This window comes from Manis pentadactyla, chromosome 6 (genome assembly GCF_030020395.1).
Source record: "Manis pentadactyla isolate mManPen7 chromosome 6, mManPen7.hap1, whole genome shotgun sequence".
Lineage (NCBI taxonomy): Eukaryota > Metazoa > Chordata > Mammalia > Pholidota > Manidae > Manis > Manis pentadactyla.
Window position 1 is genome coordinate 61,893,027 of NC_080024.1, and position 18,147 is coordinate 61,911,173.

Sequence of the window (18,147 nt, forward strand, 5' to 3'; positions counted from 1 at the left end):
AAACATCCTAGCTAATACATTAATTAAATACTAATAAAAGATTAGCATATACCTATTTATGTGGCCTCTAAATCTTTATCCATGAATTATAATAGAGATTAGATAACAAACCTCTAGTAGTTTCTGGGATGATAACCAGACTCTTTATTCAATCAGCAGTCTTTCAAATACTGTGAGCAATGCCAGAATAGAGAGCAGTTAATAAACATATGTACTACTTCACAGGTAACCTATGGTCAAATTTCAGAAATTCAAAATTATGATCTGTCAAGTGAGAGAGCAGAGATTGAAAATCTGCTTCTTTGCTGATGCCTGGCAGGGTCTGAGTACTGCTGGAGTTGGAACAGGGAAAGAGGATGATTAAGCACTGCCTAGTACATAGTATCAAAAATCTAGAGAGTAAGTACAAAGAGTCAAAGTGGTTTATTTTAAATCTTCAAATTGTAATCAAAGTATTTGCATATCCTATAGATTTTTACCAGGTTCTTATATAGTATTTATGTAATTAACTTGTCTCTCCGTTATACTATACTGCAAGTTCCTTGAGGGTAAGGACTATATTTATCTTATTTTTCACTGCTCCAAAGCTGAGAGCAATGCCTGTTATGGAGTGGCTTTTCAAGAAAATAATTTTATGTGAACAACAGTAAAAAGTGATGGATAGGATATTTTAAGTATATGTGACTATTTTCTGGACACTGGATACAATATGATAGAAAGCTTTAATGTAGAGAGAGAAAAAATTTGATATAGATAACAAAGAAAAAATGCTATTTAATAACTATATAGGGTGGTTTTTAAAAAACTGAGATACAATTGACATATAACTGTAAGTTTAAGGTGTCATTCATTGTATTGATTTGATACTTACATGCTGTAATATGATTACTATTATAGATTTAGCTAACACTTTCATCTCCTCACACACTATCATTTGTTTTTTGTGATGAGAACATTTAAAATCTAGTCTTTTAGCAACTTTCAAGTATGTAATACAGTATTGTTAACTATAATCACAATATTGTGCATTGGATTCCCAGAACTTGTCTTCTAACTCCAAGTTTGTGCCCTTTGGCTGACATTTCTCCTTCCCCTAGCCCCCAACCCCAGGATACTTATTTTTTTTTGCAAGCTCTGTTGGGGTTCCTGGACCCAATTCCAAAATGTGTTTGTTGGTGCTGGGGGGTGGTGTTCTCCAATGCATGACACCCAGTGATTCTGACACCAGCGGGGTGTCTGAGAATTCAACTCAATTCTGACACTATCTGCCAGGAGACAGTACCAGATTCCACAGGTTAAGAGCTCAGTCCTGCAAGACTGTCCTCTGCCCTTCTCACTCCAGACTCAGTTGCAAGTCCCAGGTTGTTAGTTGTGCTTCTGATCCCGGCTACAGATGGCAGGTTCCAACCACCTCCCCCTTATGTTTGATTAATTTGGTAGAGCGGCTCGTAGAACTCAGGAAAACACTTACATTTACCAGTTTAATAAAGGATACCATAAAGGATACAAGTTAAGAGTCAGATGAAAGGATACATAGGGCAAGGTCCCCAATAAAGGAGCTTTTGTCCTGGAACTTGGGGCCTGGCTCTATGGTGCGTGGGAATGTGCTGGTTCCCTGTGTGTGGAAGCTCTCTCGGAATGAGGATGCAACAAAGGGCAAAACGCTGCTCTCATGGGTTTTTGTGAAGGCTTCATTGCATAGTCATGATTGACGAGTTATTGGTCATTGGTTGATTCAACCTCCAGCCCCTCTTTCCCCTCCTCTCCCCGGACCTTGGGGGTTGGGGCCTGAAAGTTCCTACTCTGTAATAACAGGGTTGGTCCTCTTGGCAACTAGTTCCAGCCTTGGGTGGGGCCCAAAAGTCTCCTAATTAATGTAACAAGACATCAATTTCACCTTTATGGCAATTAAGTGTTTGCAGGAATTGTGGGTGAAGACCAAATATATCTGGGAAACATATGTTTGGTCTTCTATTTCTTGGAAATCATTGTATCATACAAGTGGTTCCCTTCCCCTGTAAAGTCATTATCAGGACTTAATTTCCCACCTAGTATAGTTATTACTACTATTTTATTATCTGTTATGCCAATAACAGATGTGGATGAGGCTGGCTAACAGGTATTCATCAAGCCCTGCAAGCCAATGGTGAACATGTTACTAATTCTGTTTTCCTCCTTTCCTTCCAGACCTCTCAATATATTCTTCCTCTCTCATCCCTTAGCTTTCTGTATAGGATTAGTAAGTCTCTGGATTTCCAATTGAGCTACTATGTCTTGGGGGATAAATTATTAACTCTAAACTGAGATCCTCTGTTACCTTTTGTCAACTTGCTTGATCTCTTTGGTCACTGGCTGAAACCTGGAAAGGAAAGGAAACTTCTGAAAGGCTAATGATAGCAAAGAGTGAAAACATGTACTCTGGCTACTTTTTTTCATCCCAGTGGTTTTTCCTCAATAGCAACCTTATGTTGGGCTGTTCCAAAGGTTTATTCTCATTCTTTCCCTGACAGAAATCTTTTGCTCAGTTTCCATTCTAGACCACTTCTGATTCTCTCCTCTAGGTTTCACTTAATCACTGAGTCCAACAGGTACTATAGACTTCCCTTTGTGCAAAAGGCTCAAGGACAAATATTCATTATTTTATTAGGCTTGACATTTATGTTAACTCTCAATATCCTGTTTGTCTCATTGAGTCTTCATTTATTTTGTGGAATACTAGATAACCACTAGGGGCTTCTCTAAGAACTGCCTGCTTCAGAGAGAGGTCATTCACAGGGATGTTTCTATTATGTTATCCCTGCCCACCTGGCCAAGGCTGATTGGACCCTTGGGAGAACTATACCCAAACTGGGCCAATAAGATTCTCTTTCTTGCAAATGTAAATTGACCCCCAGTGACATCAGTTGGAAATGGAGTCCTGTTATCAGGTAACTATTAGCAGCAGCAACTGGCCTCTCCTGAAGCTCTGCCTAGCTCGTGCGACCTGCTTTATCAAGGCACTTTAAAAGCAGTCAAAAGTACAGGAAAGATGTAGCAGCAAATAGAGAAGTAGGTGACTGACTCAAGGATTTGATACTGTGACTTGAAGGGAATGGGTAGATCTCAGAGATATTGAGATTGAAGAAGTAGCTAGATTTGGCCAAAAGACTGTAATAAGTTGAAGATCATTCTGTTACTCCATGATTGGGAACATTTTCAACTAGTACTGGAGTGGCCGGTTGCTGGGCAGAGTGGGCTTTCTGGGATCCTTGAGCTTTTTAAGTAAAGGTTCTTCTCTATTTCCACAAGCAGCAGTGTGAAAACCAATTATGGAACTTCACTACAAAATAGCAGTAAATAATTAGGAATTACTTTGTTAGGGCTATTCATAAGAGTGTATACTGTAGTGGTTACAAAATGTGAGCTAGTTAGCTGCCTTCTGTTTTGTAGTTGAGTACAGCCTGCTTCATGACACCTGTTCCATGCACGGTTTTGGTGAAAAGGGAGCTAAATTGAGAGCATATAAATAGTGCATATTTATTGACAATATTAAGAAAAAAATACAAAGCCAAAATCTAATCAAGTTGCCTATGTCCTTGAGAAATTCTGAATTTGTGGAAAAAGCTCTTTAACTTATCTCTAAGTAGCTTACTCTCACAGGGCTAAGGAAAACCTTGATGAAATTTTATTATAAATAATAGCACAGTTGCTGCTTATACTAATTCCCCACTAGAAAGAATTTGGTTGAAAGGGAACAGATTTTTTTCAGTTGGATTGGGGTTTGAAATCTGGCTTCTGCCATTTACTAGTTGTGTGACTTCATCCAAATTAATAATTTTTCTGATATTTGTTTCATTATCTGTAAAATGGGGATCACAACCAACTCATATCCTTTCCTGTAGTAGCGACTGGTGTCTTTGAAAGAATCTTCTAGCCTCACAATTTTTTGACAAGTACTACATTCACTGCAACAATTACTTAAATGCTGACTGAAGACCAGGACCTACAGATGGAACTCATGGTGTAGCTGAGTGTGGGTGAGATGGGATGAAACCCTAATATTAAATATAGCCTTTATTCCCATTTGTCAGCTTTCCTGCTATATACCGGGTACTGCTGCTACAAGCTTTGCACACATTTTATCTCAATTTATCCTCATAATAACCTTGTAAGTTGGATCTCAATTAGCCTTATTTTATCCAGGAGGAAAACTAAAGCCCAGAGAGGTTACGGCTGTCCCAGGTTCACACAGCTAGTGAGTAGAGGAATTCAGACTGCAACTGATGTCTCCTAAATTCCGAAGGCCCCTGTTCTTATCCATCCAGAGGAAAAGGGGAGAAAATTGGCTCTATTATATTAAATGCATTCGGGGATCAAATGCCTGAATGATAAGGCAATGAGGGGATCGTTATCAAAAGCTTCACTTAGCCTTTATTTTCTTTAAGAAAGTAAACTTAACAGCTTCTCACCATTTGGACTGACTTAAGAAAGTTACAGGAAGAGGTAGGCGGGCTGGGGCCGTGATCCCCAAGGCTGCCAAGAAGTCAACCTCGGGTCGGGTCAGACCTCAGGCAACCGAGACCGGCGGGCGGCCAGGTGACGTGTGGGGCTGCAGGCAGGCGAACGAGAGTGCAAGGGCATCTCCAGGGGCACCGCGGAGGGAGGCGGAGATCCGGCCGCAGAAGCGCAGCATGCAGAGGCGGCGTAAGACGCGCACTCCGAGGGCGGGGAGGGGCGGTCAGACCGCCCGGGACTCCCGGATCGGCTCCCGCCAGCTTCAGCGCCGCGTGGGCCCTCCCACTCTGCTCCCGCTCTCGGCCCTTCGGGCCAATGGACGGGGCGGGCGGGCGAGAGGGGCGGGAAGGGCGCGTGCTCGGCGCGCAGGTGCCGCCCGGCGCCCCGCCCGCCCGCTCCGCTGCCGCCGTCGTGCGTGCAGCTCGGCGGAGGGGCCGGGCCTGCGATCTCTCCTCCTCCTTCCCCGCCTCCCGCTGCCAGCAGGGCTCGTCTCCCGCTGCCGCTGGGACCCCCGTCATCGCCCGCCACGAGCACGGTGAGACCCTCAGAGAGCTCGTGGGCGCGCTTCCCCTGCATCTGCGGCGCCCCGGCCCGTTTTTTTGTGGCCGGCGCCGGGCCAGGGCCGAGTGGCCAGGATGGGCGAGGGCAGCGGGCGGCGTGGGGTGTTGTGGATGAATGAGGCGCTCTCGGACTAGGCCGCGCGACCCGAGAGCGGCCGCGCCGCACTTCGGCACTCTGCTGGGGAAGGCGTCCTCCGGAGGTCGGGACGGCCGTCCAGTTCAGAGGGGGAAGATGTTGGGTGGGAGCCCACTCTGACTGGGCGGCCGACTGCCTATCGGCAGGAGGCCAGAGGACTGGTGAGGCTCTGCCCCTGCAGCTGTGCCTCGGAGGCCTGGGGTTTGCCTGGGAACAGGTGTGACTCACGACCCTGAGAAGGGAAATCGCTGGGCCTGGGAATCACGGATCAGAGACTGGAGTATCACTTAGTGAACAGGGCCGCGACGTAGTCCCAGGAGATTCCACTGGGGCCAGAAGACAGGAACAGTTTTAGTTCCCAGCTTAAAAAATGTGAGGTTCGCCGACCTCATGAGTTCAGTGTGCAGTAGTAAAATGGAACAAATTCTGCACGGAGGAACTTGGAGCCTGATTAGAAAGGACTGAGAAAGTTTCAGCTTGTAAATAAAAAGGGTTAGTGGATTCATTTACGATTAGAAATAACCGGAGTGTGGATTCCGGAAGCTGCTCATGAGGACTGATGCGTGGTACAGTGCCAGAGGTGGAAGAGATTTGTTTGGAAAGACCCTGATACCGGCATGTATGCATCCATGTGAAAAATGGTGCCTGTGGGGGTAATGGTAAAGAATAGGTTCCAGAGAAAAGGAATGGTTTGGTGGAGGTGACTCGGTTGCTGTTGGTTCTAGAACGGATTTTCTTTGACCTTCTGATCTGTGCTCCCATTTCCAACTGTTTTCATTCATATGACCATATGACAGGTTAAGAAATAGTGTTTTGTGAACAGCCTGGATGGAAATTGACAGCTAAATTTTACTTTTGATTTTTAGATCAGTCTGTCCAGGACTTCTCAGGAGTGACTGCTTTGACAACTATCAAAATCAGATCTCTTTACAAACTGATTGATATATTCAGGATGTTTTACTTTTAGTCTGTTCAATAATATATTTTGTTTGATGAAATGTGTTATTTGGTCGATGGGGATAGTAAAAAGTTTTGTTCATGTATATGTTTGTTTTGACATTTCAGATGCCCCCCAAAAAGGGAGGTGATGGAATTAAAGCACCCTCAATCATTGGAAGATTTGGAACCTCCTTGAAAATTGGTATTGTTGGATTGCCAAATGTTGGGTAGGTGGCTTTTCTCACTTTCGTCTTGTTGATATTTTGGGTCCTGTTGTAGAAATGGGAACTCATGAGGTAATTTTTAAAGTGGGGGAAAAGGCTAGGAAGCTGGAATACTAATATGTTGCAAAACAAGGTTTTTGTTTAGATGTATTTTCTTTTGGTTTTTCAGACAGATACTGTGTTGAAACTTGAGTTAATCTATGTTGTTTGTTTTGCTAAACTCAAGAAGCAGCAGTGAGAGTTAAAACAAGTTGAACCAGATTAGCTCTGTTTGCTTGAAACAATGTTGGGAAACGGACAGTATTGGATTTAAATTTGATTTTGGTGCTGGTTGGCTATTTAGGCCATGCAGTATGATATTTCAGGGAATAGTTAAAAAACCCCATTATAAATTTGATTAGATTTTTGGGAGATCAGGGATCAAGGTGGCTGAAATTTTTTCAGGAGAAGGAGGTGACAATTTTGAATTTAATATTGTAAGTTGTTAGATAAAAGTTAATCTTTTATAAAGAGGCTAAATCTGAAAGTTACAAGAGCAAAAACTTGAGTTTTGTAATGTTTAAAATTAAAGTGAATCATTTGCAAATAACAGGCATAGGAAGCATATGTGAGGTTTATCATATGAATCCATACACATGTAACTTGAAAGTTCAAAGTCTACTTTTTTATTTGCCTTTTGATTTTAATACTTTTAAGTACTATAAAAATATAAAATATCTCAAAGTCATTAGTGTACTAATGGTGAACAGATCTAATAGGGATTTGTTAAGGTGGCTGAAGGTATTTTGGTACGTGTTTTAAGGCTTTCAGATTGGTGGCAAGTAGGACAAACCATTCTCTTTTATACACCTTGGAGTTACTGTTATTGAGATTGCTTAGTGAATGGAGCTTGGTATGACCAAGTCAGACATTTCTTAAATTCTCGTAATGTAAAACATGAGTAAGTGTGGCTGTCCTAATTCAAATCTTTCCTAGAGCTGGAGAGGTTTGCATTTTGAAGGGATTTCTTGCTGTGATATAGACTACTTGCCAAGTAAGACTCAACAGAGTGTGGACATATAAGAAAAACAAATAATTAAGCAAAGTTCTGTAGGGTGCAGTGAATAAACTTGAAAGTGAGATATACGTTACGAGCTTTGTAGTAAGCAAGACATAATTTTTAGATATTAACACACTTCTGTTATTCCAGACTGTATCATTATAGTAAATACAGCTTGACTTTAAATGGAACTGTTTAGAGAAGTGTTTCCTTTATAAGCATTTTAGCCATGGGCATAATGAAATCAATGTTTATGAAAATAATCTAAAAATATTTTATTATCCAGTATAAATATGCTATTTATGCTTTAAAATAAATGTTCCTTGCTCTCCTTGCCCCCCAGTTTTATTGAGGTATACTTTACAGTTAAATTCATTTTAGTAATATACAGTTTGATGATTTTGTTAATTGTGTTTGGTTGTGAACACTCCTTTTTGTAGAATGGTCTTACATTACCTAAATGTGTCAGGTAGAGTTTTCTGTAAGCAACACAAATTTTGGCTGTTTTAAGCAAGAAAAAGAGACTTACTTATGGAAAGGTAGAATTGAAGGACAAGCTGAACAGCCAGGCCTCAAGAAAAACAGGAGCCAGGGTAGTGCTGGCAGGGATGGGTCCACGTGGAGTTCAGCCATATGAGCTGAGCTTCTGGGCATTTGTCATCTCCTGCTGTCTCTTCAAGTGATTGAGATTCCTGTATGAGGAAACCTGACTCAACTTGTCCACGTCTGCATAGGCCCACAAGAAGTAGATGGGAGATGTGTTTTTGAATTTGGTTTGCTAATAGTTTATTGAGGATTTTTGCATCTGTGTTTATCAGGGATATTGGTCTGTAATTTTCTTATAATGTCTCTGTGTGGTTTTGGTATTAGAGTGATGCTGGCCTCTTAGAATGAGTTTGAAAGTATTCCCTCTTCTTCCACTCTTTGGACTACTTTAAGAAGGCTGGATATTATAGCTCTTTAAGTGTTTTGTTGAATGCAGCTGTGAAGCCATCTGGTCCTGGATTTTTGTTTGTTGGGAGTTTTTTGATTACCAGTTCAATTTCATTGCTGGTGATGGGTCTGTTCAGATTTTCTGTTTCTTCTTGGGTCAGTCTTAGAAGTCTGTACTTCTCTAGAAATTTGTCTCATTTTTTCTATATTGTCCAATTTATTGGCATTTATTTTTTCATAGAATTCTGTAATCTATAATTCTTGGTATTTCTGTGGTGTCAGTTTTAACTTTCTTTTTTTTTTCATTTCCGATTTTGTGTATTTGTGTTCTCTCTATCTTTTCCTTGGTAAGTCTGGCTAGGGGTTTTCTGGTAAGTCTTGTCTGCTTATCTCCTCAAAGAACTGGCTTTTGGTTTTCTTGACTTTTTTTGTGTTGTTTTATTCTTTATTTTATTTATTTCTGCTCTGATCTTTATTATGTCCCTCCTTCTACTAACGTTCGGTTTCATTTGTTCTTCTGTCTCTAGTTTCTTTAGTTGTGAGTTTAGACTGTTTATTTGGGATTGGTCTTGTTTCTTGAGGTAAGCCTGTGTTGCTATGTACTTCCCTCTTACAGTCGCTTTTGTGGCATCTCACATATTTTGAACTTTTGTATTTTTGTTTCCATTTCTTTCCATGTTTTGCTTGATTTCTTCCTTGATTTGTTCAGTGACACATTGATTATTTAGAAGCATGTTGTTTGGTCTCCATGTGTTTGTGGGTTTTCTTGTTTTCTTTCTGTAATTCTCATTTCATACCATTGGGATCTGAAAAGATGCTTGATACAATTTCTGTCTTCTTGAATTTATTGAGGCTCTTATTTTTTTCTGATAACTGAAGTGTTTATTAAGCCAAGTAGGTTAGAGTTCCTCTCACACTGAGACCAGCACATTAATTTTATTTTTCAATTTTATTTTTATATCGTTAATGTACAGTTACTTGAACATTATGGTTACGAGACTCCCCCCTATTATCAAGTCCCCCCCACATACACCATTACAGTCACTGTCCATCAGCATAGTAAGATGCTATAGAATCATTACTTGTCTTCTCTGTATGTACTGCCTTCCCCATGTCCCCCCCTACATTATGTGTGCTAATCATAATGCCCTGTTCCTCCTTATTCCTTCCTTCCCACCCATCCTCCCCTGTCCCTTTCCCTTTGGTAACTGTTAGTCCATTCTTGGGTTCTGTGAGTCTGCTGCTGTTTTGTTCCTTCAGTTTTTTCTTTGTAATTATACTCCACAGATGAGTGAAATCATCTGATACTTGCCTTTCTCCGCCTGGCTTATTTCACTGAGCATAATACCCTCTAGCTCCATTCATGTTGTTGCAAATGGTAGGATTTGTTTTCTTTTTATGGCTGAATAATATTCCATTGTGTATATGTACCACATCTTTATCCATTCATCTACCGATGGATACTTAGGTTGCTTCCATTTCTTGGCTCTTGTAAATAGTGCGGCGATAAACATAGGAGTGCATATGTCTTTTTCAAACTGGGCTGCTGCATTCTTAGGGTAAATTCCTAGGAGTAGAACTCCTGGGTTAAATGGTATTTCTATTTTTAGTTTTTTGAGGAACCTCCATACTGCTTTCCACAATGGTTGAACTAACTTACATTCCCACCAGCAGTGTAGGAGGGTTCCCCTTCCTCCACATCCTTGACAGCATTTGTTGTTGTTTGTCTTTTGGATGTTGGCCATCCTAACTGGTGTTAACAAAAAAAAACTATGGTTTTAATTTGCATTTCTCTGATGATTAGCGATGTGGACCATCTTTTCATGTGCCTGTTGGCCATCTGAATTTCTTCTTTGGAGAACTGTCTGTTCAGCTCCTCTGCCCATTTTTTAATTGGCTTATTTGCTTTTTGTTTGTTGAGGTGTGTGAGCTCTTCATAAAAATTGGATGTCACCCCTTATCAGACGTCATTTATGAATATATTCTCCCATACAGTCGGATGTCTTTTTGTTCCACTGATGGTATCCCTTGCTGTACAGAAGTCTTTAGTTTGATATAGGCCCACTTGTTCATTTTTGCTTTTGTTTCCCTTGCCTGGGGAGATATGTTCATGAAGAAGTTGCTCATGTTTATGTCCAAGAGACTTTTGCCTGTATTTTTTTCTAAGAGTTTCATGGTTTCATGACTTACATTCAGGTCTTTGATCCATTTTGAGTTTAATTTTGTGTACAGGGTTAGACAGTAATCCAGTTTCATTCTCGTACATGTAGTTGTCCAGTTTTGCCAACACCAGCTGTTGAAGAGACTGTCATTTCCCCATTGTATATGTATGTCTCCTTTATCATATATTAATTAACCATATATGCTTGGGTTAATATCTGGACTCTCTATTCTGTTCCACTGGTCTATGGGTCTGTTCTTGTGCCAGTACCAAATTGTCTTGATTACTGTGGCTTTGTAGTAGAGCCTGAAGTCAGGGACTATAAGTCCCTCTGCTTTATTCTTCCTTCTCAGGATTGCTTTGGCTATTCGGAGTCTTTTGTGGTTCCATATGAATTTTAGAACTATTTGTTCTAGTTCATTGGAGAATACTGTAGGCATTTTGATAGGGATTGCACTGAATCAGTAGATTGCTTTGGGCAGGATGGCCATTTTGACAAAATTAATTCTGCCTATCCAAGAGCATGGGATGAATTTCCATTTGTTAGTATCCTCTTCAATTCCTCTTAAGAGTGTCTTGTAGTTTTCAGGGTATAGGTCTTTCACTTCCTTGGTTAGGTTTATTCCCAGGTATTTTATTATTTTTGATGCAATTGTGCATGGAGTTGTTTTCCTGATTTCTCTTTCTGCTAGTTCATTGTTAGTGTATAGGAATGCACAAATTTCTGTGTATTAATTTTGTATCCTGCAACTTTGCTGAATTCAGATATTAGATCTAGTAATTTTGTAGTGGATTCTTTAGGGTTTTTTATGTACGATATCATGTCATCTGTAAACAGGGACAGTTTAACTTCTTCCTTGCCAATCTGGATGCCTTTTATTTCTTTGTATTGTCTCGTTTCCATGGCTAGGACCTCCAGAACTATGTTGAATAAAAGCGGGGAGAGTGGGCATCCTTGTCTTGTTCCCGGTCTTAAAGGAAAAGGTTTCAGCTTCTCGCTGTTAAGTATGATGTTGGCTGTGGGTTTGTCATATATGGCCCTTATTATGTTGAGATACTTGCCCTCTATACCCATTTTGTTGAGAGTTTTTATCATGAATGGATGTTGAATTTTGTCAAATGCTTTTTCAGCATCTATGGAGATGATCATGTGTTTTTTTATCTGTCTTTTTGTTGATGTTGATGGATTTTCAAAAGTTGTACCATCCTTGCATCCCTGGGATGAATCCCACTTGATCATGATGGATGATCTTTTTGATGTATTTTTGAATTCATTTGCTAATATTTTGTTAAGTGTTTTTGCATCTATGTTCATCAGGGATATTGGTCTGTAATTTTCTTTTTTTGTGGTGTCTTTGCCTGGTTTTGGTATTAGAGTGATGTTGGCCTCATAGAATGAGTTTGGGAGTATTCCCTCCTCTTCTATTTTTTGGAAAACTTTAAGGTGAATGGGTATTAGGTCTTCACTAAATGTTTGATAAAATTCAGCAGTGATACCATCTGGTGCCGGGATTTTGTTCTCAGGTAGTTTTTTGATTACCAGTTCAATTTCTTTGCTGGTAATTGGTCTGTTTAGATTTTCTGTTTCTTCCTTGGTCAGCCTTGGAAGGTTGTATTTTTCTAGAAAGTTGTCCATTTCTTCTAGGTTATCCAGTTTGTTAGCATATAATTTTTCATAGTATTCTCTTGTAGTTCTTTGTATTTCTGTGTTGTCCATGGTGATTTTTCCTTTCTCATTTCTGATTCTGTTTATGTGTGTAGACTCTTTTTTTCTTGATAAGTCTGGCTTGGAGTTTATCTATTTTGTTTATTTTCTTGAAGAACCAGCTCCTGCTTTTATTGATTCTTTCTATTGCGTTGTTCTTCTCAATTTCATTTATTTCTGCTTGAGTCTTTATTATGTCCCTCCTTCTACTGACTTTGGGCCTCATTTGTTCTTCCTTTTCTAGTGTCACTAATTGTGAGTTTAGACTGTTCATTTGGGATTGTTCTTTTCTGAGGTAAGCCTATATTGCAATATACTTCCCTCTTAGCATGGCCTTTGCTGCATCCCACAGCTTTTGTGTTGTTGAATTATCATTGTCGTTTGTCTCCATATATTGCTTGATCTTTGTTTTTATTTGGTTGATTATTTAGGAGCATGTTATTAAGCCTCCATGTGTTTGTGGGCTGTCTCGTTCTCTTTGTGTAATTTATTTCTAGCTTCATAGCTTTGTGATCTGAGAAGCTGGTCGGTACAATTTCAATCTTGTTGAATTTACTGATGTTATTTTTGTGGCCTAGTATATGATCTATTCTTGAAAATGTTCCATGTGCACTTGAGAAGAATGTGTATCCTGTTGCGTTTGGATGGAGTGTTCTGTAGATGTCCGTTAGGTCTGTCTGTTCTAATATGTTGTTCAGTGCCTCTGTGTCTTTACTTATTTTCTGTCTGATTGCTCTGTCCTTTGGAGTGAGTGGTGTGTCGAAGTTTCCTAAAATGAATGCATTGCATTCTATTTCCCCCTTTAATTCTGTTAGTATTTGTTTCAGTTATGTATGTGATCCCGTGTTGGGTGCATAGATATTTGTAATAGTTATATCCTCTTGTTGGATTGACCCCTTAATCATTATGTGATGTCCTTCTTTGTCTCTTGTGACTTTCTTTGTTTTGAAGTCTATTTTGTCTGATACAAGTACTGCAACTCCTGCTTTTTCCTCCCTGTTACTTGCATGAAATATCTTTTTCCATGCCTTTACTTTCAGTCTGTGTATTTCTTTGTGTTTGAAGTGAGTCTCTTGTAGGCAGCATATAGATGGGTCTTGTTTTTTAGTCCATTCATTGACTTTATCTGTGTCTTTTGTTTGGTGCATTCACACCATTTACATTTAGGGTGATTATCGATAGGTATGTACTTATTGGCATTGCAGGCTTTAGATTCGTTGTTACCAAAGGTTCAAGGGTAATTCCCTTACTATCTAACAGTCTGATTTAACTCACTTTGTGTGCGATTACAAACATAACCTAAAGGTTCTTTTTTTTTTCCTCCCTTTTTTTCCTCCTGCATTCTTTGTATGTTATGAATCATATTCTATACTCTTTGTCTATCCCTTGGGTAACATCTATTTTAGTCTTAGGAATACTTCCATCTATAGGAGTCCCTCCAAAATGTACTGTGGAGGTGGTTTGGGGTAGTAAATTCTCTCAACTTTTTCTTATCTGGAAATTGTTTAATCCCTCCTTCAAATTTAAATGATAACCTTGCCGGGTATAGTATTCTTGGTTCAAGGCCCTTCTGCTTCTTTGCATTAAATATATGATTCCACTCCCTTCTGGCCTGTAAGGTTTCTGTTGAGAAATCTGATGATAACCTGATAGTTTTTCCTTTATATATCATCTTTTTTCTCTCTCTAGCTGCTTTTAAAAGTCTGCCTTTATAGTTGATCTTTGCCATTTTAATTATTATATGTCTTGATGGTGTCTTTCTTGGGTCTCTTGTGTTGGGAGATCTGTGCACCTCTATGGATGAGATACTATCTCCTTCCCCAGACTGGGGGAGTTTTTAGCAATTACCTCCTCAATGACACTTTCTATCCCTTTTTCTCTCTCTACTTCTTCTGGTACCCCTATAATATGAATATTGTTCCATTTGGATTGGTCACAGTATTTTCTCAGTATTTTTCATTCTTAGAGATTATTTTTTCTCTCTGTGCCTCAGCTTCTTTGTCGTCTTCTTGTCTAATTTCTGTTCCATTTACTGCCTCTTCTGCTACATCTAATCTGCTTTTAAATCCCTCCATTGTATGTTTCATTTCAGATATGGAATTTCTTAAGGATTGAATCTCTGACTTAAATTCATTCCTGAGTTCTTGAATATTTTTCTGTACCTCCATAAGTATGTTTATGATTTTTATTTTGAATTCTCTTTCATGCAGATTGGTGAGTTCAGTTTCATTAGTCCCTTTTTCTGGGGTTTGTGAGATTTTGGTCTGAACCATGTTCTTTTGATGTTTCATATTTCTGTGTGGTGCCCACTAGTGCCCAGAAGCTCCAGTGTCTGGAGCTGCTCAGCCCCTAGAGTGAGGTTCGGGTTTGTAGGGGAGCGGAGCTGGTGCCTGGGGGGGTGGAAAGATCTGTTTCCTGATTCCGATCTGCGGTGCCTGTCTGGGGTGTCAGAGCCAGTGGGCCAGGCACACAGGTGTAAGTCTCTGTGGTTTATGTCTCTAGCTGTTGTAGGCGGGTCTCCCTCTGGCTGGCCTGATGCCAGCACAGTGACTAGAGGTTTGTGAATCAGTGTTGGCAGGCCAGGAGGAAGGCACAGCTGGCTGTGTATCACAGTGGGGGGCCTCGGAATTGAGTGGGCAGCCAGGGGGATGGGGTGCCTGAAGTTCTCAACCAGCTGGGCAGAGTGTGCCCAGACAACCTTGTCCAGCTCTCCCCCTTCCCTGTGCAGCAAGCTCCGTGCAAACCCCGCCCCTTCAGCAGCCCTCTCGCTGCTAGGAAGCCTGTCAGACCGCCTGTCTTTCCCTTCTTCCAGAGCGGCCAGGTGTGGATCCCCTCCTCCACAAACGGCCGGAATCTGTCTCTTAAGCCCTCCACCTGTGTGAGCTCTGCAACATCCAGAGCACCACACAGTATAGGTTTCTGCTCCTAAAGCAGAGCTCCAGGCTTGGGTGTTGAGCATCCTAGGGTTCCACCCACTCCCTGCTCCATTTCTCTTCCTCCGGCCAGTGAGCTTGGGTGGGGGAAGGGCTTGGGTACCACCTGATAAAGGCTTTCGTAGGTTACCCTCTTTCGTGACGTCTGCTCTGTTCCTGAGGTCTGTATGCAGTCTTGTTCACCCTTCTTTCTTGTTGCTGTTTTAGGGTTAGTTGTATCAATTAACTACATTTTCAAACTATTTGTGGTTTTAGGAGTAATTCTCCGCCTCACCTCTCACGCCACCATCTTGAATCTCTTATTGAGGCTCATTTTGTGGCCTAGTATGTGATCTATTCTGGGGAATGTTTCATGTGCACTTGCGGAAAATATGTGTCCTGCTGCTTTTGGGGGAATGTTCTGTAGATGTCTGTTATGTCCTTCTGATCTAATGTGTTGTTCAGTGCCCGTGTTTCCTTATTTATTTGCTGTGTGGTTGATCTGTCCATTGGTTTAAGTGGTGTTTTAAAGTTCCCTAATATGATTGAGTTGCAGTCAGTTTCCCCCTTTAGTTCTTAAGTATTTGTTTTACATATATAGGTTCTCCTATATTGGGTGCGTAGATATTTATAATGGTTATATCCTCCTGTTGGACTGATCCCTTTATCATAATATAATGTCCTTCTTTGTATTTTGTTCCTTTCTTTGTTTTGAAATCTATTTTTTCTGATACAAGTACTGCAACTCCTGCTTTTTTCTCCCTATTATTTGCATGTAGTATCTTTTTCCATCCCTTCACTCTTAGTCTGTGTATCATTTTAGGTCTGAAATGAGTTTTTGTAGGCAGCAATATAGGTGGGTCTTGTTTCTTTATCCATTCTGCCACCTTATGTCTTTTGTTTGGTGCATTCTGTCCATTTACATTTAAGATAGTTACTGGTATGTATGTACTTATTGCCATTTTATTAATTGTTTTCTGGTTGTTTTATAGTTCTTCTCTGATACTCTTCTCTTGTTATTTGATGGTTTTCTATGGTGTTGTGATTGGATTTCTTTTTTTTGTAATTTTTGTGTCTCTGTTATAGGCTGTAGGCTTGTGGTTACCATAAGGTTCATAGATAGTTTCCTAAATATGTAACAGCTTATATTTGGTCACTCTATTTCAAACACAGTCTAAAAGTGGCTTCTTTTTACTCTTCTTCCTCCACACTTCATGTATTAGATGTCATAATTCGAATTTTTTGTGTATCCCTTGACCGATTTTGTGTATAGTTGATTTTACTACTTAAAAAAAAAATTAAAATATCATTGCTGTACCATCTTATGTTGGTTTCAAAACACAGCAGTGATTCAGCAGTTAACCCACATTATCAAGTCCTCACTTCCTCCTTTACTACTTTTCTTTATCTTTAGACTTGTTTAGTAAATAATTGGCCTACTACCTTTACTGTGGGTTTATTTTCAGTGATGAAAAATATTTTAGGCTTAACATTTCCATCTACAGAAATCCTGTTAACATATCCTGTAAGGCCAGGTTAGTTGTGGTGAATTCTTTTAACTTTTGTTTATCTGGGAAACTTTTAATCTCCTTCAGTTCTGAGTGATAACTGTGCTGGGTAGAGGATTATTGGGTAAAGGTCCTTCTGTTTCAATACATTGAATATTTCATGACAATCTATTCTGGCCTGTAAAGTTTCTGCTGAGAAGTCTGCTGATAGCCTTATGGGGTTGCCCTTATAAGTAATTATTTGCCTCTAGCTGCTTTCAGTACCCCCATTTTATCCTTAATCTTTGTCATTTTAATTATTATATCTCTTGTCTTATCTTCCTGGGGTTCCTTTTGTTAGGGGCTCTACCTACCCTGGGTGACTTCCATGACCTGGGTGACTATTTCCTTCCCCAGATTGGGGAAGTTTTCAGCAATCATTTCTTCAAAGAGAGTTTCTACTCCTTTGTCTCCCTCTTCTCCTTCTGGTACCCCTATTTTGTGAATATTGTTTTCATTTGGAGTTGTCACACAGCTCTCTTAGCATCTTCTTGTTTCTAGAAATTATTTTTTCTCTGTTTTCCTTAGCTTCATTGTTTTCCCAGTCCCTAATTACCATTTCATTGATTGTCTTCTCTACTTGGAGCAATATATTATTCATTTCCTCTATCGTATTTTTCATTGCAGTTACTGTATTCTTCAGCTCTGAGTGGCTTTTTCAAACTTTCTCTTTGTTGAAATCCTCCCTGAGATCTTCACTACTTTCCTGCAGATCAGTGAGCATATTTATGACTATTATTTTGAAATCTTTTTCAAGAAGATTGGTGATCTCTGTTTCATTTAGCCATCTTTCTGGTGTCTTATCCTGTTGCTTTGTTTGGACCTATTCCTCTGCCTCCCCATTTTGTCTGTGTTTCTGTTTCTTCCTTTGTATTAGGTCTGCTGTGCCTATTGATCTAGAAAGTAATGACTTTATGAAGAAGGCATCCTTTGGTGCCCAGAAACTCAAGACTCTTTGCTCATCTGTGTCTGGTTCTCCTTTGCCATGGAGCCACAGTTGCTGTTGGTGGGCTGTGTGTGGGGCCATCTTTCTGTCTGTCTGCCTGCAGTGGTTGGTCTCCATCAGCATAGGCTCGTTGTGGTCTATGCATGGTGCTTCTGCTGGGATTGTTGTGGGCAGGCCACCCTCTGCCTTCCCTGCAGCAGTGGTGGTGCTGCTGGACTGACAGGGTGGGCTGGGCAGATGCACAGAGGAGTGCGGCATGGGGTTGGGCCGACAGCAAGGTGTATAAGGAGTGTTTGGAGTGTTTCACGCAGGTGCCCCCCTCCCTGGTTGGCCTGAGAGAGGGCTGGGAAAGCCTCCCTCTCCCTGCCAGGCAGCAAAGTGGGACTGCTGCTGGGCCTAGTGGGCCAGGCAAGCAGGCAGGTGGGTTGGCAGAGAAGTGTATCAGGAAACTGCCATTGAGGAGGATGGAGTACTTGGGGCTGGGTGCTGTGCATGCTGAACTGTTGGGCTGAGGGACAGCTGGGGAAGGGTTGTCCACCTGCCCTTTCTCT

The 18,147-nt window shown here is 40.6% G+C and overlaps 1 protein-coding gene across 1 annotated transcript in view; it reads left to right on the forward strand.

Annotated features, from left to right (window-relative positions):
- The first annotated feature begins 4,895 nt into the window (after positions 1–4,895).
- Positions 4,896–18,147, forward strand: part of OLA1 (Obg like ATPase 1) — a 211,839-nt gene continuing 198,587 nt past the window's right edge. Inside the window, exons 1-2 of the mRNA XM_036876951.2 lie at positions 4,896–5,029; positions 6,256–6,356. Of these exons, the coding sequence (XP_036732846.1) occupies positions 6,256–6,356 (101 nt within the window). The 5' untranslated portion in view covers positions 4,896–5,029. The remainder of the gene's footprint in view (positions 5,030–6,255; positions 6,357–18,147) is intronic.